The sequence below is a fragment of the Halichoeres trimaculatus genome, unplaced genomic scaffold (genome assembly GCF_033239565.1).
Source record: "Halichoeres trimaculatus isolate MK-OKI-2021-1 unplaced genomic scaffold, fHalTri1.1 fHalTri1_scaffold_1, whole genome shotgun sequence".
In the NCBI taxonomy this organism is placed as follows: Eukaryota; Metazoa; Chordata; class Actinopteri; order Labriformes; family Labridae; genus Halichoeres; species Halichoeres trimaculatus.
The window spans coordinates 43,890,095-43,912,299 of NW_027437179.1; the positions used below are offsets into that span (position 1 = coordinate 43,890,095).

The 22,205-nt window shown below is 44.5% G+C and overlaps 2 protein-coding genes and 1 long non-coding RNA gene across 3 annotated transcripts in view; 1 reads left to right on the forward strand and 2 right to left on the reverse strand.

Moving 5' to 3' along the window:
• The first annotated feature begins 305 nt into the window (after window positions 1-305).
• Window positions 306-2,593, forward strand: LOC141792640 (uncharacterized). Its single transcript, XR_012598376.1, has 2 exons — window positions 306-824; window positions 864-2,593. It is a non-coding gene; the product is annotated as an uncharacterized LOC141792640 (long non-coding RNA).
• Window positions 2,594-5,747: 3,154 nt separating this feature from the next.
• On the reverse strand, window positions 5,748-11,698 carry tomm34 (translocase of outer mitochondrial membrane 34). The gene is made up of 8 exons (XM_074665601.1): window positions 11,365-11,698; window positions 9,754-9,903; window positions 9,479-9,578; window positions 9,023-9,175; window positions 8,672-8,862; window positions 8,414-8,567; window positions 7,929-8,055; window positions 5,748-6,792 (listed from the first exon to the last, which is right to left on the reverse strand). The coding sequence occupies exons 2-8, from the start codon at window positions 9,881-9,883 to the stop codon at window positions 6,694-6,696; spliced, it is 954 nt and encodes a 317-aa protein (XP_074521702.1). The 5' UTR covers window positions 9,884-9,903; window positions 11,365-11,698; the 3' UTR covers window positions 5,748-6,693.
• Window positions 11,699-15,043: 3,345 nt separating this feature from the next.
• LOC141789613 (protein-glutamine gamma-glutamyltransferase E-like) overlaps window positions 15,044-22,205 on the reverse strand; it is a 14,727-nt gene continuing 7,565 nt past the window's right edge. The window contains exons 7-15 of the mRNA XM_074669115.1: window positions 21,923-22,058; window positions 18,707-18,816; window positions 17,897-18,012; window positions 17,689-17,815; window positions 17,265-17,602; window positions 16,791-16,965; window positions 16,548-16,711; window positions 15,405-15,538; window positions 15,044-15,271 (exon numbers count right to left, since the gene is read on the reverse strand). Of these exons, the coding sequence (XP_074525216.1) occupies window positions 15,124-15,271; window positions 15,405-15,538; window positions 16,548-16,711; window positions 16,791-16,965; window positions 17,265-17,602; window positions 17,689-17,815; window positions 17,897-18,012; window positions 18,707-18,816; window positions 21,923-22,058 (1,448 nt within the window). The 3' untranslated portion in view covers window positions 15,044-15,123. The remainder of the gene's footprint in view (window positions 15,272-15,404; window positions 15,539-16,547; window positions 16,712-16,790; window positions 16,966-17,264; window positions 17,603-17,688; window positions 17,816-17,896; window positions 18,013-18,706; window positions 18,817-21,922; window positions 22,059-22,205) is intronic.

Below are 22,205 nucleotides of genomic sequence, written 5' to 3' on the forward strand. Positions count from 1 at the left end.
AGGAGTCTCACCTGCAGAGGAGTCTCACCTGCAGAGGAGTCTCACCTGCAGAGTCTCACCTGCAGAGGAGTCTCACCTGCAGAGGAGTCTCACCTGCAGAGGAGTCTCACCTGCAGAGGAGTCTCACTGCTGAGTCTCACCTGCAGAGTCACACCTGCAGAGGAGTCTCACCTGCAGAGGAGTCTCACCTGCAGAGGAGTCTCACCTGCAGAGGAGTCTCACCTGCAGAGGAGTCTCACTGCTGAGTCTCACCTGCAGAGTCACACCTGCAGAGGAGTCTCACCTGCAGAGGAGTCTCACCTGCTGAGTCTCACCTGCTGAGTCTCACCTGCAGAGTCTCACCTGCTGAGTCTCACCTGTCGTTCAAGTCTCCAACATTCCATCTTTGACGCGTGGGAAGGTTTTACACACGCTCGCCATCAAACGGGACCCGCCTGCTTCCTACGATCCACTTCCTGTCCACATCAGCGCTGCTGTCCCTCTAAGCCCCTCCCCCTGACACCTGATCCTCTTCGCGGTTGCTTCCCCTTTTCTTTGTGCGTGGATAACAAATTAAACTCCTTTTTTCCCCTGGTTTTTGAAATCTGTAAAATTGTAAAACATTTTTAGAGCTTAACTGTAAATCTGTCTTTTGGAGAAAAAACTCAACGGTTCGTCGATGTTGTCCGTTAACACCTGCTCGCAAAGAAACCTTAAAGCCGTTACAGTCAGCCTGATCGTTGTTTTTCGCAGGTCGTCGCTTTGATTTCCTCCTCCCCCTCACGCTGAGTAAAGAGCCCACACAAACGCACGCCTTCATTTCTCGCCGTGTCCGTCTGCAGCAGGCGTCTGCAGCAGGCGTCTGCAGCAGGCGTCTGCAGCAGGCGTCTGCAGCAGGCGTCTGCCGCTCCTCTCTGCAGATCCACCCGTAACTTCCTGCTTCCTTCTTCCCCAAAACGCCGGCGTCAGGGTCCAGGTGCTGACACTGATGCTTATCAGGATCAGGACCAACGATCCAGGCACAGGAAAAACCAGATTACCACCAAAACAGGAAGTCAGAGAAACCTTCAGTTTCCTCGACGGTAAACACGACCAATCTTTCCATCTCAGCCCGACTGTTGAGCTGTATCAAGATCTGCTGCAAAACCAGAAACAAAAGCTGAAAAATGAGACAAAAATCAAAACTTCAGACCCTTTTTCTTTAACTCAAAGCTCAGCGCGAACCTCCATTTGATTTGTGTTTTCATCGACCAATCAGATCCAAACTTCTCCAGAGTTGGTTTTAAAACCAGAGTGATGCCTCACGCTGAAAGAGAAGATCTTTGGTGTTTAGAAAGTTTGATTTCATAATCAGCTCGTTAGTCAGAAAAGGATAAATGAGGAAGTTTAGGGACGGACTCTGTGTTTCTGCCACATGGTCAACAGTCTGAGGTGAAACACGGTCGACTCCTCTCCACGGACACGTTACATCGTCTTAACCTTTTAGAAAAACGTAGATTTGACTCTTCGCTGGGCTTGTTTAGGAAACAGGAAGCTGATATATTAAGTCAAGTGAGTAAATCGTCAGACGCTAACGTCTCTGACTTCCTCTGCGGTTGTTGTTTGTTAAAAACCGTCTCCAGAGTTTGGTTTAAAGCAGAGTGGCTCATCGTGCTTCAAGAGACAATCTTTGGTGTTTCAGACTCTCAGTGTAATCCTTAATGAGTTTGTAGAGCGACCGACCCGTGATGTGTTACCCAAACACGTCAGACTCTGAGAAGCGCAGGCCCGCCCCCTCGCCGGCTTGTTCAGGCGTTGAAACAGGAAGCAGCGAGTTGAAGTGTGGATAAAAAGCAAACGCGTGCGTTGAAGGAGCCACATCTCCAGGCAGCCGATCATCTGTCTGTGGAAGAACGAACCCGCAGTCCGGTTCGCGGCTCCAGGTGGTCACACACGCTCCGCCCCCCCACCCGCGGGCTCCTCGGGATCTGCAGGAGGAGCGCCTGACCCGGCTCGTCCAGCACGTTTTCTGACCTGTACGCCATTATCCTCCGCCCAAAGCCAGACCCTGCACGCCTGAGAGGAAGACGAGCCCGGCGTGCGTCTGCGGCCGCGCTCTCCTCTGACAAACCACCGATTGGTCGACTCCCCCTCCTCTCAGTGTCACAATAACCTTGTCATTCAGCATCTCGACATTCCACTCTGTAGGTGTAGAAAAGTCATGTGTCTCAATGTTGATTTTCTTTTTGCTGGGGACAAATGTTTTCATGCACTGACGTAAAAAAAGAAAAAAAAAAGGTTTGAAGAAAAAAAAAAACGACTTCCTCCCTGCCGCTCTCTTTTCTCGTTAGCTGATCAAAGGCAGTTCTTCTTCTTCGCTTTCTAAGAAAAAAATGATCCCATGCAGTAGTGAATGTGGCACCGAGCCTGTCTGTATATCTGGTATCTCAAATCATTTTGTTTTTACTGACCAGTATTCTGCTTAAAAATAAAAAGAGAAAAAAAAACGACCCAAAAAAACAAAAAAAGTTTGCTTCTGTGACGGTTTTATTGCTTAGCGCGCACGTGGTTGTGAAAATCTAGACTTAGCTTCCGAACACAAAATAAAAACGATGAAAACAACAAAAAAAGAAGACCCCCCCTCGACACCCCCCTCACCCTGGGTATTGACGTAATACTAGATTTGTGTATGTCTTTTAAAAAACTCCAACTCTAGTTTCACCCTTCATGTTATCAACAGGACAAAATGTAAAAGACGATTTAAAGTGAAATAAAGGTTTTATCAGTTCCGAAACAGCCCCGCTCTGTTTTTTACCAGCACCAGCCTCTTTTCACTGCATGACCTGTTTTCAGTTCCTGGAGGGAGCGTGCTCCACGACAACAACGCCGCCGCCGCCGCCGAAACCACGGCAGGTCCAGAGTTCAGAGCTGTGGAAACGTCTGTGGAGGTTTGTTCGTCCTGAAACTGATCTCAGCAGCTGCAGCACGAGGGCTGCTTCAAATGGTCGTTTGCAAATTTATGCAAACTCATCACCTCCCCACACACACACACACACACACACACACACACACACACACACACACACACACACACACACACACACACACACACACACACACACACACACACACACACACACAGATTCTCCTCCATCACAGAGGAGGAGGAGGAGGAGGAGTTTGAGCTGTGTGAACGCACCTCCTCAGGGATCACATGCAGACAGCTCAGTGCACGAGAGCATCGTCAGGAAGGACGAGTCCAAGACGCTGCGACACGACGGGATACGACGCACTTTACTGACCCCTGGAGGGAAACTCAGTCACAGCAGCAGAAAACTTTATGTAACATCGTTTAGAGTGTGAAACATCCACCAGCCTCCACCTCCACAGGGTCCAGGATGAGCTGGACTTCTCCAGTCTGTGTCCCGTCTGCCCACAGCAGGTGAAATCCTTCCAGCTGTGTTAGCCATGTCTGTGAATAGCATGATGCTACTCTGCCCTCTGGTATTCCCTCTGTTGCTGGGTTAGCACAGCTAGCTCGTCCATCTTATTGGAGATAGATCTTACGTTCCCAATAACGATTGGTGGAAGGACAGGTCCATGTGATCCTCGCCCCCTCCTCCTCCTCAGCTTGTAGGGAACATTGGGCCTTGCACCAATTAGCATCCACATGCTACAGGCTGCTAGCAGCTGAAATCTCATGTGTAAAAGATTACACAAAGGACACACAGGAGCAAAAACAGGAAAAAAACCTGAAGACACTAGAGTGGTGTCAGCGACGGAAAGATGAGGCGTGAAACGTAACAACGGACTCAGAGAGAGGAAAGAAAGAGGAGTGAAGAGACCGAGAGCTGCTCAGCAACAACCGACTGCGAGCACAGACGTCAAAGCTCCAGTGAAGGAGTAAATGAACCAGGAGGCGCAGAAGTGAAGGGGGAGCTCAGGGTTTCAAGTTATCAGAAGCTGCAGCCTCCTCAGTCAAGTTTTAAGACTCAAACTCTGGATTCATGTTTTTTTTTTTTTGCCATATACATTTTTTATTGAAGATTTTTCAGTGTTGTCCAGCTTCAATCAGTTATACAAGCAATCACTTATTTCACTCCTCAATATTAGAGTTTTTTTTTAAGTGATAATAATAATAAACAAACAAAAGAACAGTACAGTAGAACAGGGCCTTCCAGGAACAAAGCTTCACTTTGGGAATTTTAGAAGTGTCCAGTTTAAGTCGTCAGTTTAGTAGTGCAGGGATTCAAAAGTCAGTCAAGTCATCTGAAAAGTCAAAGTCCTTAACAAATCAATAAAAGTCCCCATGTTCGCTCAAAAAATGTTGTTTTGATTTACGGATGTACGTTTTTCTTTCTAGAGGAAGCCCAGACAACATCTGCTGTAGCCACTGAGAGGCGCTAGGTCCGCTAATATATTACAGTTCAGAGCTAATACATATTTATGCTATCAATGAGCTAAAATCAATAAAACTAGATTCTGCTTTAGTTAATTTGTTTTTCTGGAGTTATAGTCATTATGAATAGTTTGGAGTCTAAAGTCAATTGTTTTGATGATATCTTTTCAATATTTTTTTTTATTTCCAACCAAAAAGCTTTTATTTGATTACATTCCCACATACAGTAAATCAACGTACCTTTTCTGTCACTCTTTATGCATAAATCTGGAATATTCCTGTTATACTTATTTAGTTTCACAGGTGTGGTAAATGTACGCATTAGCCATTTAAACTGCAGTATCCTGAGACGACTATGAATTGACATTGTATGGACTTTACTACATGCCTTTTTCCAGTCCTCTTCACTAAAAGATACTGAATGATCTTCATTCAAAGATATCGTTTTCTTACTGGAGTTTTCTGATGTACTGCTCATTAATAAATTGTAAAAGTCTGAAATAATACCCTTTCTGAAAGCATTTTAAATTAACAAGTTTTCTAACTGTGTATGGGGGATTTTGTTAACACAACCTCATTTGGCACCTCGTTTGGATAAAGGTCATTAATTGTTTTAATTCCCTTTGACGCCCATTCTTTGAACGTTACATCTGCCCTTCCAGGTGTGAAGAGTTGATTTCCCCAAATGAGGCTAAACTGTGAAATGTAGTTTGACTCCTTCAGATACTTTTTAACATTAATCCAGATTCTCACCGTGTGTTTCAAAATTTGATTTTTAATCTGTTTTAGCATTTTTTTTTTTATCTTTATCAGAATATAGGAACATTGGACTCATGGTTTAACCTGTTGGTTTTTTTATCAGGAGGAAGAAGAAAAACCAGGAGAAGAAATCTGACTGAACTCATCCAGATCTGTGTCCCTGAGTCCTTTAGCTTCCTCTCTTTGTTTGGACTGAACCGGATCTGGAGACGCTCAGGTCGGAGCGCACTGCCAACACAAACACCTCTGGATTTAATCTGTCGCTCACACTTTGAGATTTTGACTTTGAGATGAACCTCTGTCAGAGTCAGACACAGACAAAGTTAGCGTCTGTTGTACCCAGCTTTAAAAACTTCAGGTCACAGGAAAAAAAATCAAGATATCCAGTTCACAGCTGGAGACGATTGAGACAGAGGGTTGTTCAGACTTTGAGCTGATTTCCTGCAAAGTTTTGTGTTTATTCAGCTCATGATTCACCGACCAATCAGAGACAGGATCAGACTTCTTGTTTTCCTCTGATGCAGATAAACTGATCTGATGATCGAGATGATTTCATCCTTCGTCTCAGAGAAGCTTCATGTTTGTCTTTTCAAAATAAAACACAGTGGGGACTTTTTGTTTCTTAACTTTATTCTCAGAGTAAAACAGAAGCAGTCGGACATAAACAAACATCAGAGGTGGTGAAACAAAGACCGAACGTTCCTGGCTGCAAACAAACGATGCAAACGATGAACCTCTGTCTCCTGAACCACACACAGAACGTTACGGGGAGAAACCGGAGCGTGGCGTTTAGCGAGCTGCAGGTAAACACAGACGACAGGCACTTCAGGCTGGACGGAGGAGGCGGAGCTCCAGCAGGCGACAACGCCAACGCGCCTTGTTTCAAAGTGACAGGATGAGGCAGACGTGTGTGTGTGTGTGTGTGTGTGATGATGAAGACTCCTTAAGGATGATTCACATGGTTCAAAGTCTTTCCAACAAAACTGAAGCGTCAGAAAACAGAACAGATAACAGGAGGTTATCCTGAAAACATGGAGGAGAGAAACGTGCTGGAGAAAACAAAAGATCTACCTGAGAGTTCACGGCCTGAAATCAACAAACACAACAACAAAACATGGCTGCTGTCTTTAGTCTGTCCTGAATAAACGTTTACAACCACCAAGCTGAGGAAGGCTGAGCAGGAAACTCCCCTCTCTGTTTTTAGAGATGAGCTCGTACAGATCTTTGGCTCAGAGTAACTTCCTGAAACAGGTGTCAGTGTTGGTGATGGTAAAGGTATATTCTGGTTAAAACGTTCAGGTTTGTGTGACCAGCCTCAGCGTTTATAAATACCAATAAATACTCAGCGAGGTGACGTGAAAGAGGTGAAGTCCAAACACTCGGAGCCGACAGCAGCTCAGACTTTCTCCATCCAGACTTTGTTCCTCAGAGCGGAGCCGTCAAACGTCAGGGACGGTCACAGCGTGAGGATCCAGGTCTCAGCCGTCACAGCTCCTTAAAAACCTTCAGTGATGCGTCGTCTCCTTCCTGTGATCAGGGCGTCACAGATCCTCGCCGCCGCCGTCCGCCATGCGTCGTTATTTCTTCTGCACGTCCTGCAGAAGCTTCAGCGCCGCAGAGTTCTTTGGCTCCACCTTCAGGAGGCAGTTCAGGTCGTCGATGCACGCCTTCACATCCTGCAGGAGAGAGACAGGAAGTGATGGAATGAGGAGAGGAGCGTAACAGGAAGTGCTTCTTTCTTTCTGTCCCTCTGGAGCCTCCGTAGTGAGATCTACAGCTCAGTTTGACCTCTTTTCTCTCCTTGGAGGTTTATAAACTCTGACTTCAGCCTCTAGCTAACTCTCCTCTGGCTAACTCTCCTCTGGCTAACTCTCCTCTGGCTAACTCTCCTCTGGCTAACCCTCCTCTGGCTAACCCTCCTCTGGCTAACCCTCCTCTGGCTAACTCTCCTCTGGCTAACTCTCCTCTGGCTAACCCTCCTCTGGCTAACCCTCCTCTGGCTAACCCTCCTCTGGCTAACTCTCCTCTGGCTAACCCTCCTCTGGCTAACCCTCCTCTGGCTAACTCTCCTCTGGCTAACCCTCCTCTGGCTAACTCTCCTCTGGCTAACCCTCCTCTGGCTAACCCTCCTCTGGCTAACTCTCCTCAGGCTAACTCTCCTCAGGCTTCTATCAGCATCCAACAGCTTAAAGCATTAGCATCCAACAGCTTAAAGCATTAGCATCTGTCGGCGTAAAGCATTAGCATCCAACAGCTTAAAGCATTAGCATCCAACAGCTTAAAGCATTAGCATCCAACAGCTTAAAGCGTTAGCATCCAACAGCTTAAAGCATTAGCATCCAACAGCTTAAAGCATTAGCATCCAACAGCTCAAAGTGTTAGCACACAACAGCTAAAAGTGTTAGTATCTATCAGCTAAAAGTGTTAACATCTGTCAGCTAAAAGTGTTAGCATCCACCAGCTGCCTGTGTTTGATCTCCTGGCTGTAGTGTCATTAATCAGTGATTGTTTCTGATTTAAAGAGTGATTTTATTTTTCCTTCTCCTGATCTGACTTTATTTCAGCTCTCTGACTCTCCCTGTGAACTGACTGGGCTCTGAAATAAACTGATCCACGTCCTCCTGACCCTCCAGATTTCTTTAATCTGAGCCTCTTTCTACAGACTGAACACAGTGAGCAGAAACTGAGGAGCTGTCAGACCAGCTCAGTCTGAAAGCCCAGAAACGTCTTTAGCGTGACATCAGCTCCTGACACGTCTGAACTCGCCGTGTGCTGAGTGTGAGTCAGGGCGTGGCGTCGAGCTGAGCCTCACCTTCAGCTCTTTGTGAGCCTGAGCTCTCCTGTAGAGCGCCTTCACGTTGCTGCCGTCCATCTTCAGAGCCTCCTCACAGTCTCTGATGGCGTCTCTGTACTGCTTCAGGGACAGGTAACACAGGGCCCTGATCTCACACACACACACACACACACACACACACACACACACACACACACACACACACACACACACACACACACACACATTAAGGACAGAAAACACTGGGTTTACTCTTCTTTAAGTGATGAGATGTAAAAACCGTCTCACACATCATCAGAAAGAAACGTTTATCTCTGGACGTTAATAGTTTGTGTTTTCTGCTCTTTTTGTTTTATTCTTCTTGAAAATCCCACAGCTCGTCAGCTGATGCTCAGAGCAGGCTGTGACTGGCTTCCTGTTTGAACATGTTAGAGTAATGTTGGGTGAAGTCGTGGTGGAGCCGGTCGGAGCGAACAGGAAGCGAACAGGAAGCTGGGGCTCACCTGTTGGTGTAGGTGGTGACCTCGTTGGGGTTGTTGTTGATGCTCTGGCTGTACTTCTCGATGGCCTTCTTGTGTTCTCCTTTCTTCACCAGGTTGTTCCCCTCCTCCTTCATGGCCTGAGCTTTCCTCATGTTTTTCTCGCTGATGGCTGGAGCTGGAGGAGAGGACGAGGTAAAGGACGGGAAACCACCAGGGGGTCAGGAGTTTTTCTGTTTGTTAAAGCTTTAAACCCTGAGCAGGCTCTGTAAACCTCCTCACCTGGTTTTTTCGTTTCTGCCGTCTGTGCCGTCTGTGCCGTGCCGTTCTGCTGCAGGGTCTGGTTCGGCTGTGCGGCGTTGGGCGTGGTTTTCTGGGAGAGTTTCTCTCTCACAGACAGAGGGACTGTGGGGATGGGAGGAAGCTTTTCTCTCCATGACAGACCGTCTGCTTCTGTGAGCGCCTTCGTCATCCTGAGGCACAAAAACACGATGAGAAGACTTCGTTAAGGGACCAAACACGCTGCTCTGTCTCTGATCTGCACTGACAGAGACGTACGAACACAGAAAAGCTGTGACAGACTCTCTGAGCCACAGAAACACGTGGTAGCTCACACACTGTTACAGCAGAGACCTGTTTGTGCCTTCGTGAGCAGCCGTGATGTTGCAGTCGATCTGCAGAGCCGTCTTGTAGTCCACGTACGCCAGCCTGTAGCGCTCCAGAGCTTCGTAAGCGGCAGCACGACGGAGGAGAGACTTCACGTTGAACTGAGACAACTCCAGAGACCTGAGGCGGGATTTACAGAGATTAGAAATGAGAGATTAACACCTGACAATGAGCAGCAACAGAGTTTAATCTCTGCTCGTATCTGGACACAGAGGAAACGATCCAACACCAGACAGAACGTTAGCCTCAGAACGTTAGCCTCAGAACGTTAGCCTCAGAACGTTAGCCTCAGCACGCTGGGGACGTCAGTGGTTATCAGTCGTCACCATCTTAGCCCTGAAGGTGAAGCTCTGATGGAAACCTCGTAGACTCACACGCCTCTCACACGCCTCTCACAGTGACGCTGGACACACAGAGACTTACATGTTGCAGTCTTTCACACACTCCCCACAGTTTCCGTCCTTCAGGTAGCTCGCTGCACGGTTTGAGTACAAGATGGCCAAATCTTCTGGATTCTTCTTACCTTAACGACGGGAAACACAAATTTTCAACCGAGGCACTGAGGTCTGAAATAAAGCAACGGTCTTTAACGAGCCATACATATGACTCTTTAAACATCTGAGCTCATACTCGTGAGCTCACTGCTCTTAAAAACATCCCAAACTGATCAGAACAGATCATGTTTGTGTATTTCTTACCCGTCTTCTCCAGCTCTTTGATGGCCTGGCTGTACAGACCGGTGGCGTCCCCGTACTGACCCGTCTTGAAACATTCATTTCCAGCCTGTTTCAGCTCAGACCAGGACTTCTGTTTGTGTTTCTGAGGCATGGCTTCTGTTTAACGCAGCTCTGAGGAGACAAAACACATTTTGTATATTTCTTTCCTCTTATTTCAACCCCAAGTGTCGACAACAGGAAAAGTTAGATGAACTTCTGTTCCCCAGTGCTGATGAAGTGGAGCAACACTGTGATTGTTTTCCTCTCAGTACGACCAAAACTAGCAGTGGAAACATCACAACCTCAAACTTTACATGTTAACCTTCATTTACAGTTATTTTTTCTACCAATAATTATCTTTGTTGAGCGAACACTTCTCTTTATGTGTTTTAATATTTGAATATTTCAGTCTTTATCTGTTTTTGCACCTCCAGACCAAGTCAAAGCCGCTTTAATGTAAAAAAAATACTTGACAATAAATCTTGTTCTGATTCTAACTCAGTGCAAAATGGATCCAAATATGTCAGAGAGAAAAACACTGAGCTGTTAACCTCTGGTTGGACTACACCAAGTATTTCAGTCACGTTGTTTCGGGCGTGTTTTGTTGGTATTGACTCCTGTGTATCAGCACACCATGACTGACAACACAACTGAAACAATACAGAGCAGGAAAGGTGGGAGTTAAAAAGAAACCCTTAATTTATTTATATTTTTTTAAATTATTATCAAACTATTTAAGAATTCCTAGCTTCATTTTTATTATAATTATTGCTTTTATTTTTTGTATTTATCTATTTATTAAGGCTGAAAGGTAATATAGCACAAAAACAAATGCTGTGTTAAAGTGTTTAAACTGACATGAAATGTATTCAGTGTTGTAACAGTGTTAACTGACACAACAGAGTATTACACAGAGTATTATAAAGTTTATGTGGTCGAATTAATCAAATACTAATGGTTATAACTGTTTTTAATTTATCTCTAAGATCATTTATAAAGAAAAAAGTCTGAGCTACAGCTAAATGTAATTACAGTACTGAGAAATATTTTGATAATTATTTTAAAGAAAGTTAATTAAAGAGGATTTTAAAAATAGCGTTTCTCTTAAACTGTAAACTGTAACAAAACTGAGTCCATGAAGAAAACATTTAATTGTGCTTCCTTTTTAACAGAGAAGGTGTAAATAAACTTGTTAACAGTAAAAATTTAAGTGTGTGGTCAAGCAGTATTTACCTTTAACCAGTTTAGCCCTAGTTAAGTTAATAACTAGTTGATAAAGCCTCTGTTAGCAGTTAGCTGCTAACACAAACAGCTATGATGAAGCAGAATGCTAACTGGGTGTTAGCTTGGTACGTAGGAGCTCAGAGTTACTAAAAATATTTCAATTAATGTATAATGTGTCTAAACTGTAATTAAAACGTGTCTCTATTTAATTTCAGAGCTCTAATGTTGTTTTTAGTTTTTTTGAGGTGTTACTTTCACTCCTACGGAACTCTACTGTAGCTAGTTAGCCCGCTATGCTAACTCATGTAGCATTCTTACAGTCACGATCACTGAGGAGAGGCTAGCTGAGCTAACCTCTCTCCTTCTTACCGGCTTCTTCTTCTTCTTACAGGAAAATAAAACAGGTCAGAGAAATCCTCCTCTTCCTCTTCTTCTTCTTCTTCACCGCACACGGTCCAGAGTACAGCCCCGGGTCTGTAATCTATCTGTATTCACCAGGTGTTAAAGGTGACATTACTGTGGGAACAGTTTATTCTCCAGGTGTTTCACACACACGAGGCGCTCTCCTGCCGGCGTGGGGGTTTGTAGAGGGGGGAGAGGAGGACAAGTTGCCGGCTGTCTCTGGTAACTTCTCGGTTTGCTGTTCTGCGGAGGGAGGGGGATCACTTACTGTATCGGTTTCACTTCTTGGACATGCTGCATTCACGTGATCCGAAAAACATAGGAATTTGCAGAATCAGTGTGCTCTCTCTGGTGGCAAACCCAGTGATGCAGATTCACGTAGACAGACATTCATGCGACAGCTACTGAAGCTATAAAACAAATCAATATTAATGGAAAAACTAATAATATATTGTAATTAGCCGATTTAACATCTAGATCAGGGGTCTGCAACCTTTACTTTCAAGAGAGCCATTTTTCCTCAAGCTCACCTGGATGAAAGTCATTCAGGAGCCACAAAATGTATGTTATCTTCACAATTAAGACAAAAAAGTGTATAATATTCTTAACAAAGTGAAAATCTTGTGAATAATTATCCAAACAAAATTTTAAAAATGTAAAAAAATCAATAAATAAATGTGAAAAAAAATAGAGCCTAAATAATACAATTTTAAAATGTTGTTTGTCAGAAATGTTATACAATTTTCCAAAAATTGCAAAAAAAAAAAAAAAAAGAAAGAAAACAGAAAAAAGAAAGAAAAAAAGGGATTTAAATAATAGTTCAAAAATTTGCAAAATATCCCCAAAATTTGAAATTCTTTACTAAGATTGAAATAATGTAAAAAAAAAAAAAAAATTGTAATAAAAACATTTCCAAAAATTTCAGAAAAAAAGAAAAAATCACAAAAAAAATAAAAGCTATATTGCAAGAGGTGTTACATATTTAATACAGAAAAAATCTATACTGTGTTTTTATTTATCATCTGTGTCGTTATCATTAATACCGATGTACATGAATACAGATTGGTTCTGGTTCTGTCCGAGGTTTCTGCCTGTTAAAGGGAAGTTGTTCCTCTCCATTGTAACTTGCTAAACGCTGCAAAGTCCTGTACTCATGGTGGATTAAGATAAGATCAGACTCCTTATCTTGTCTTGATGTTGGGTTTCCGCTAATAACATTTTATGAACATTTACGGGTCTAGACCTGTGAATGTTTTTGTAAAGTGTCTTGAAATAACATTTTTTATGATTTGGCGCTATATAAATAAAGATTGATTGATTGATTGATACCCTCTGTAAGAAAAAAAAAATCTCTGTATCAATAACATTTTTCCAAAGCTACAAGGAGCCACAGCAAAGGAGTCAAAGACCCGCATGAGGCTCCAGAGCCACAGGTTGAAAACCCCTGATCTAAAGCATTTAAACATCCAGTTGAAAACAAGATTTAAAATAAAAATATAAAGATTAAACAATATTAATAATAATAATAATAATAATAATAATAATAATAATAATAATAATAATAATAATAATAATAAATGCAGAGAAAAGTACATTAAAAAGAAAGACAAAAAATAAAATAAAATAAAATAAAGTAAAAAAAAAATCATCAGTGCTTTTAAAGGAGCTGAAACTCCATGGTCACTACCTGTGACAACTTCTCCCCTGTAGAGGGCGATAGAGAGTTGAAAACAGGACACGAGAAGTTTCCAGAATAAAATGGAACAGAAAATAATAAAATGCTTTGTCCTTGTAGGAAATAATTTTAAAAGAGCACCGTTCCCTTCTCACAACACAAACAACAGCAAAAAAAGAAAGAGCAGATTTAAAACAAGCTCGACAGAATACAATCATTGGGGTTTTCTCCATGTGGAAGTGAGGCCATTTATTACGATATTTGTGGCTGTCCACTCATTTACCGGCCTGGTTTATGACGATTTTGAGCTCTGAAAATAAAGTTTAGGTCCTTAAATCTATAACAACTGAATCATCCACAAATTTTCCCTTGATCCTGTTCTCACAGTAACTTTTACACGATTAGAAAATATAAAGAAAAACATAAAGGATGCATTGAATATATATATATAAATATATTTTAAATATATTTTTCTTTATAAGACATCCCTGCATGATTTCATTGCAAATTAAATGTTACTTCACTTAAAGCTATTCATAACTAATGTTTGTGCTATAAGTTATTTCTGTTCATTGCAGGATATAACTGTACCATTTTATTTCTGTCACTTATTTAAATATTACTGCACTTTTGATTTTATTGCCCATTTCTTATGCTCATACCTGCTGTTTTTTGTTGTTGTTGTTTGTTTGTTTTTGTTTTTTCGTTTTGTTTTTGTGAAAGCGTCTTTTTTTTTTTCCTGGTTAAACATTAGATTTACAACTTCAACTATTCTTTATTCATAACCGAGGGTAGATTTGTCTTGCAGACAGAGTGATCACATTTACGACACTAACAAACGCATCAAACCCTGGTCAGAGTGAAAACATGAAGTGCTCAGTGTTTCACCATGTATAAATATAGCAGCATGGTGAAACACTGAGCTCTGACTCAGTTAATACTAATAGAAAATATTCTTCCATATGTACAATAAGATTTCATTTTCCTTTTTAATGCCTGTGTGCTCAAACAGGGATCTTTCCCTTTTATCTGATCTTTATCCAGTTTTGTTTGTTTAACATTTTGTTATGCAGCTGTCTCTTCTTTGTTTAACCACAAACATATCAGCCAGTAAATGTGATCCTGAGTGAGCGCGATCACCAATCTGACCCAGAAACAATATCATTACATTAATGTGTTATATCTGCAGGTTGTTGGAGCTGTTGAAAACTCTGGGTCGCTGTAAGAATTTAAAGTCACAGTTTAAAAAGGAGGGTTGTTTGTCTGAGAGTGTTATTTCCCACAGTCATGAACGCATCATTAGACAGAGGGCAGCTGTTTAGTTTCTATTTCTGAGAAGGGGAATGTGGACTCAAACTGAAAGCAAAAGCTGAAGATCTTTGTCTTTGAGACTATTAGGAGAGAGTAAAAAGAGCTTTCATAGAAATGTTTGAGTCAGAAGAACAAAATCTATGATTGGAGTGAAAAAACAAGGCCTGTGACGTGAAAAACTTCTGCAGCATCAGCACAGAAACACAAAAAAAGCCTGATTTAAAGATTTTATTTGTTCACAAATCAACATTTTCCTATAAACAGAGCACACACAAGCTCACAGCATTTAGTTCCCTCTGTTTAAGCCATAAGGAGGAAGTTTAACACCAGCTAGCAGAGCTGAAAGGCTGAGGTCACACTAAAGAAAACTTCAAGTGTTGGTCATTATGAAAGAGAACAGACGTGACTGATCTTCCTAGATATCTGCGTGCTTCATACATCTGTCAGCTCTCAGGACTTCTGGGCGTCGTGAGGATCAAAACAACGGATTTTGTTTTCAAGCACCAGAGACGATGAGACACCATCAGTCCAGCAGAGAGACGCGTCGAGCCAGCAGAGAGACACGTCGAGCCAGCAGAGAGACGAGTCGAGCCAGCAGAGAGACGCGTCGAGCCAGCAGAGAGACGCGTGGAGCCAGCAGAGAGACGCGTCGAACCAGCAGAGGTGTCTTCGTGCAGTAACAGCTGAGAAAAGTGGAGAAATTCATGCATTGACAGAGCGGTAAACCTGACGTTCTGCTTTCAGGGCTTGACGTCGATGGTGCAGGAGCTTTTGATATCTCTGAAGACGGAGCAGTCGAAGTCCACGGTCAGCGTCTTCCGGCCAACTTTGTAGGGGATTATGATCACCCTGACGCGTATCCTGATGTTTGGCCTGATGTCCTTAAGTCTGAGGGTGACACAGAGAGCAACATTAAGGAAACAGTCTCCAAACAACAGCTGATTACTGGGCTGGACGAGAGGCTGGAGCTACATCCCCACACCACTCTGTAGTGTGGGTCAACGCATGCTGCTCTACTCACGGGGTCTCATACTCTCCTCTCTCCAGACCACTTCCAGAAATCGTCACAGTGCAGTTCTTCAGCGTCTCTTTCACAGGGTTCTCGAAAACCAGCTCCACAGTCGTAGGTTGGTTCACTCTGGCTTCACCTTTAAGCTGAAACACAAACAGAGCGAAGCATTTTATCAAACCCAGTCAGGAAACAGAGAAACAGGCCGCCACGCATCCAGACGTCCCTGAGTCAGGCTTCACCTCTTTTTGTTTGTTTGTTTGTTTGTTTGGACTATTTCTCAAGCTGTTATCCATGAAACATTTGCAAATCAGTAACTAACTTGAGATATTCTGCTTTCCCATATTGTAAACATGGACATAAAGTACCAACACTGAATGCTCAGACTGAGCGTGTGCAGGTTTTCAAACCTGAACCATTCTTTCCACCAATCAACAGACTGCAGGGTTTCTAGCTCCACCTTCTGGGGTCGGATCAGTTTAGTCTGTCACCCCAACAGAAGGGAACCAGAGAGTGGGACGGTACGGGTCTGTCATTTGAGGACCTGAACTGACCTGATCTGAACTGATCTGAACTGAACTGAACTGAACTGAACTGAACTGAACTGAACTGAACTGAACTGAACTGAACTGAACTGAACTGAACTGAACTGAACTGAACTTATCTGACCTGAACTTAACTAACCTGAACTGACCTGACCTGACCTGACCTGACCTGACCTGACCTGACCTGACCTGACCTGACCTGACCTGACCTGAACTGACCTGACCTGGACTGATTTTAACTGAACTTAACTAACCTGAACTGACCTGAACTGAACTGACCTGACCTGACCTGACCTGACCTGACCTGAACTGAACTGAACTGAACTGAACTGAACTAACCTGAACTAACCTGAACTGACCTGACCTGAACTGAACTGAACTGATTTTAACTGAACTGAACTGAACTGAACTGAACTGAACTGAACTGAACTGAACTGAACTAACCTAAACTAACCTGAACTGAACTGAACTGAACTAACCTGAACTAACCTGACCTGACCTGAACTGATTTTAACTGAACTGAACTGAACTGACTTTACCTGAACTGACATGAACTGAACTGAACCACATGGAGGACACGGGGCTTTGGAGACAGAGCTGAGGTACTGACTGTGACGCTGAGCGGAGGATCCTGCAGCACCACGTTGCACTCCTTCATGTATGGGTGGTGTGAGTTGACCTGGTCCATCACCAGCGCTGAGATCTTCAAGCTGTCACTGTCCCTCATGGGCTTGGAGTAATCTGAGAACGGGATCTTGACGGGGATCACCAGAGCTGCAGGAGGAGAAAGGAGCAGTGTAAACTTTGGTGGAGGTCTCGTTCTGCTCTCCAACACGTCAAAGAGGAGACTTACGTAATCCCGGCTTCAGCGTCTCGGACGTGGCCTTCCTCATGATCTGCTTTGTTCGCAGTCCGATGTAGGTCATGGTGTTAGCCTCCAGGATGACGAACAGCGGCCTGTCGGTGGTGCTCGCACTGCTCAGCACCAGATTCATTTCCACATCCTTACCGTTCATGGGCTTCGTGACCTAACGGGAGCAGAGACGGACGCAGTCAGGCTTTAAACGCCATCAAGACAAAGAAAACTGCAGATTCAAAAAAGTGTCCTCCACCCTCAGCTCCTTTCCTCCACAGGAACAGATCAGCTCTGGGGAACGTTGGGACACTAAAAGTTCCTGGACCCTCTGGTCCAAACACAGTCACAGATACTCACCTGGACCTGCGAGAAGAACCACTTTGACCGTCTACCTTTGACCCTTTGACCGTCTCTGACACTCAGAGTTTAACACTGACCATCCAGCACCCAGGGCCCTGAATGAAGACATACCTCCTCAAACTTCAGGTCCACTCTGGGAGGAGGAGGGATGTCTTCAGCGGGTTCCTCTGGTCTCGCAGTAGCGACCGCATCCAGAGCTAGCGTCCCGCTCCTCGCCATTGACGGCGGTGCAGGGGACATCTCTGCAGTACCTCCGTCCATCGCGGTCCTCTCCGCTGCTGGGCGAATGATGGCTTCTCCGCCCTCCTCGGTCTCTGCGGTTCTCACCATTGCAGACGAAGCCATGTTCCCGCTCTCGCGCTCCCTCCTCTCCTCCTCTCTCTGTTTCCGAAGCATTTCGTAGTTCAGGATGAGTGCTCGGACAAAGGTCCTCCGCTCTAGGAACGACCCTGCAGGAGGAGGAGGCCCACATGGCGTTCAGTGTCTGAGAAACGTGCTGAAGCTGGCGTGAGATCTGTCTATCTGGTAAACCTACCCTCTCGGTATTTGTAGGTACCGGTGATGTCGTCCCTCAGGTCCGTCCCTACGGCCTTGGTGGAGATGTTCTTGCCTACGTGTGTGTTGTTGGTCTCGACTTTCTCCAGGGAGTAATCCACCTTGGACTGAGGGGACACGGCGTGAGTCAAACCTTCTGCGTGTCTCAGTTCTCAGTGTTGGTGCTGACTGAAGCTCTGCTCACTTACCAGCCAAACGTTGATGTCAGCGTTGACTTCTGCATAGACAAACGGGATGTCGTAATCCACGTTGGAAATCCCGTTCAGGATGGCCACTTTGGAGGCCGGGCCACAGCGAAACGAATCTACGAAGGAGCAGAGACAAACGAAAGCCTCATCAAAACAAAACTTCTTTCAAGGTTTAGCAACATCCTCCAGGTGCTGATCTGAGACTGACACGGTGTGATCCACCAGATGATCGGCTCAGACGTGTCGGACAACGTGGAGGAGACACCAAACAAACCAAACCACAACTCCTGAGCTAAAGGCTAAAACACGAGCTAAAGGCTAAAACAGGAGCTAAAGGCTAAAACAGGAGCTAAAGGCTAAAACAGGTGCTAAAGGCTAAAACAGGTGCTAAAGGCTAAAACACGAGCTAAATGCTAAAACCATGAGCTAAAAGCTAAACCCCAGGTTAATGTGTTTGTGCTAATGTTAGCTCCAACCCACAGTCAGCAGTTATTCTGCAGTGGTCTGGTCAAACTTGAGAGTCTATCAATAAAATGAAGAGCCAGGTTACGTTAGCTCTGCTTGGTGAGGTTGGAGTTGGCAGATGAGCTCTGGTAGGACAGAACCAGGATTCACTAACGTTACACGTTACAGACACGTCTCAGAGCACTGGGCTGTGAGGAGAGAGAAATATAGCAGCTGCTAAGCTACGCTACAAACTGACAAAGTTAGCTTGTTGTCAGGTTAGCCTACGGATACGGAACAGAAATTTAGAGTGTGAGGATGGTTTGTACTCATGTGTGAACAGAAAGGGGTTGAGAGCAGCCGTACTGTCGCTCAGCTCCTGCGGCGTTGGATCCAGGACCTGCCAGCCGTCATATTTGCCGTCTTCACCAAGGTCGGGCCGCTTCATGTATCCCTCAACCCACACGTGAAAGTTCCTGCAACACGGGACAAGAAGACATTGCTCAGTGAGGATGTAGAAGAGTCTGCACAGTTTGAAACAATGAACCTCCAGTTTTCAGAAGTTTCCCTCAGGGTCTGCTGTCAGATGAGAGGTGGAGTGGTGGGGTTGTTTTATGTGATGCAGCAAAGTCAAGAGAGAGCAAACATCACTGAGAGGTTCATTTTTAGCATGAGATGCTGCACCGCATCGGTGTGTTCAACAACTCAGAGCTGAAAGTCAGAGCTGAGTTTTGCTCTGCAGGGTTTGCTCGCTGTCCCGTCCTGCAGGGTTTGCTCGCTGTCCCGTCCTGCAGAGCGCACGCCGCAGTCTGCAGAGATCTCGTGTCTGGGCATGCAGCCTCTCCTCCAGGGGTTTGGAGTCTAACTGGTTCCCATGAGGTGTGTCAGGCTCTTACCTGTGCCACACCTTCACAGGGTAAATATTTCCCCATGGTGTGATGATACTGTTTGCCAAATCCTGAAGGTTGCAGCCTCTGAATGACACATTGTTGTGTTAGCACGTCGGTACAGGTGAAGCACGGCCTCCAGGACGGGCTGAGAGGTTTACACAGTCACAGATTTAATGATTAGAAACTCAGGGTCAGGTGATCCTGCTGAGTCTTTGATCTGCTGATGAAGAATGCTGGATTGATGAACCGAGGAACCTCTAACAGTCTGCAACAGCAGCTAATGCTAACACGTTTTGGATCCAGTCTGAGTAAAGTCCAGAGTCCTGGTTTTTGGAGCGGGGCTTGTGAAATTTAAAGACTTCAGTGAGATTTGAGCTGGAAATGACGTCAGGACATCTCTTCCTGCTCTCAGCTGAAGTCTGAGCAGAAGCAAAAAGACGTCTGGAGACCAGCGGTGTCTACTTCCTGTGCTGTGCCACCCAGAAACAGCTTCCTCCCAGGGAAAGCTTCCTGGACCACCCCAACTGCTGCCAGGACCACTGACAGACTTCACCCCTGACGAAGGCCTCGCTACCGGCCTCGACCAACCTCAGGCGGTCTGGGGCACCCTGAACCCCCCGCGTGTTGGAGGGGGTGGTACAAGGCGTCCATGAAGTCCCAAGCAAAGCGGGGCCGCTCTCGCCCACGCCAGCTTCTGAACAATCAGACATGATGAAGAGGTTGAAGTCATACCACCGTTTACACGCCAAAGGAACGGCACAAAGCGGCGTCTACATGTAAACGAGAGGCTGAAACGCAACAAAACAAGAGTGTTTCATCCTAAAACTGTTGTCATGGAAACGGCCCCTCACTCACAGGAGAGCATCGCTGAGAAAGGCCGTTGATATTTTAGCTGTCTCTTTGTTTTCCTGTTTTTACTTTGGAGATGGTGTGGAGTGTGTCTGGATTGCAGGACAGCGTGTTGTGATCTATTGTAGCTCACGTTTGACCTGACTGTGGTTGGAAAGAGGAGTCATCTTCAAAACCCTCTGTTTCTCTGAGCAGTCACTGACCTGAAGGACGTATCTGTCGTGGTTTAAACTTTCACACTCTCTGCACACGGATCAGATCACATGTTAAATCACACTCTCTACACACACGTTAGATCAGACACAGAGACAGATCTTTTCCCCATCACAACGGGAACGGACAAACCTGTCGCTCGTTACTGACGGAGTAAAAGCTGCAGGCCATCTCCACGCCCAAACCCTGAATGCTACGACTCAAACCAAAGGTTGATAAAAACACCTGGAGGTTATCTGGACGCTGCTGTGCTGGCACGCTGATCTGACCTCATAAAGTGGTTAACCTCACCCCTTTTAACCTCACCCCTTCAGGGGTTGGCACGCCGCCCTGATTGAGTTTGATTCTGAAATGTCAGACGATCATCCATTTACCTGTTAAGGTGTGACACACATCCAGGGGAATTTATAGCAGTGCATGGAGCCAGACGGAGAAACGTGGGTGTGGAAAGTCGAGTCCTGACACCTCTGATCAGGTTAGTGTTGGCAAATGAAGGTCATTAACTGCAGCTGATACTCTCATGATTAAAAATACATAAAAACAGTCTGAGTTTACACTAACCGCTCTCACACCTTCTCTGCCTGGATAAAAACATCTCCTTAAAAACACGACAGACAGACGGAGCCACCAACCGACTGGTGGAGACTTCAGCTTCTGTCAGAGTCAGAAAAGCTGTTTGAGTGGACAGAAGAGGTGTTTCACCAGACCAAGGAGGTTTTTAAATCACTCACCTACAGTCAGGATTATTTATCTCTGTTTGTACGGTGGCCCTGAAGTGCAACACAGTACAACAAAAAAATACAATGACAGAAAAGACAACACCACAACAAAACAGGCAACAAAACAACACATCAAGACTGACGTGAAAAGAAAACAAGAGAAGAAGACAACAAAAAGACAACGCAACAAAAAAGAAAACACTACAATACATTAAAACCACAAAAAATGAAAAAAACAAACAAACCAACAAAACAAAACAAAACAAAAAACAAAACAAGACAAGACAAGACAAGACCAGCTGCAACAAAAAAGAAGACACTACAAAACATTGAAACCACAAAAAAGGGGAAAAACAAACAAAACAAAACAAAAAAACAAGACGAGCTGCAACTTAAAGAAATCACTCCACAAAAAAAATTTTAAAAAAGGAAAAACAAAGACAAAAAAATAAACAAGTCATGCTGCAACAAAAAAGAAAACTCCAAAAAATAAAAAGGCAAAAAAGCAAAAACAAAATAAATACAAAAAAACTAGCTGCAAAAAAACACTTCACAAAGTAAAAAATTAAAAAAACAAAAAAATAGATAAATAAAAAATGTAAAAAAAATAAAAAACAAAACAAAAATTAAAAAATGTAAAAACAAAAAAAATAAAAATGTAAAAAAAAAAAAAAAAAGCAAGAAAAGAAAAGAAGGCAAGCTGCAACAAAAAATGAGAACAAGACGATTTTTAAATTGTCTTTTTTAACTGCATTTTGTCCGTCGGCCACCAAGCGCAAAAAGTTACACAAAAAAATAAGACAGTGACAGAACAGAAAACACCACAACAAGGAACACAGCACCAAGGTGAAGAAAGCCGGTTAAAACTGAAAAAAGGACAGAAAAACAAAAAGACAATGCTGTGTCCTCACCAAACGCTGTCCGTGGTGTCCACAGTCATGGCGCCTCGTTCAGCTGTGAACACGTCGATGGTCAGGTTGGCGTTGGTGTCGTGGGCGGAGTTGAAGTTTGTTATCACACGGCAGGGGATACCGAGGAAGCGCATCACTGTGAACACAGAGGGGAGTGTTCAGCTCTGCTCAGACCGTCACCAGGACGCCGTCACCGGGACGCCGTCACCGGGACGCCGTCACCGGGACGCCGTCACCGGGCCGCCGTCACCGGGCCGCCGTCACCGGGCCGCCGTCACCGGGC

Bases quoted from the DNA above. Each gene is read 5' to 3' on its own strand.
- tomm34 (XM_074665601.1), bottom strand. From the start codon at position 9,883: ATGCCTCAGAAACACAAACAGAAGTCCTGGTCTGAGCTGAAACAGGCT. The intron at 8,568-8,671 runs GTGAGGAGGTTT...CCTCTCCTCCAG, and splicing joins GGCAGAAACGAAAAAACCAG to CTCCAGCCATCAGCGAGAAA. The intron at 6,793-7,928 runs GTGAGGCTCAGC...TCTCTCCTGCAG, and splicing joins AGGCTCACAAAGAGCTGAAG to GATGTGAAGGCGTGCATCGA.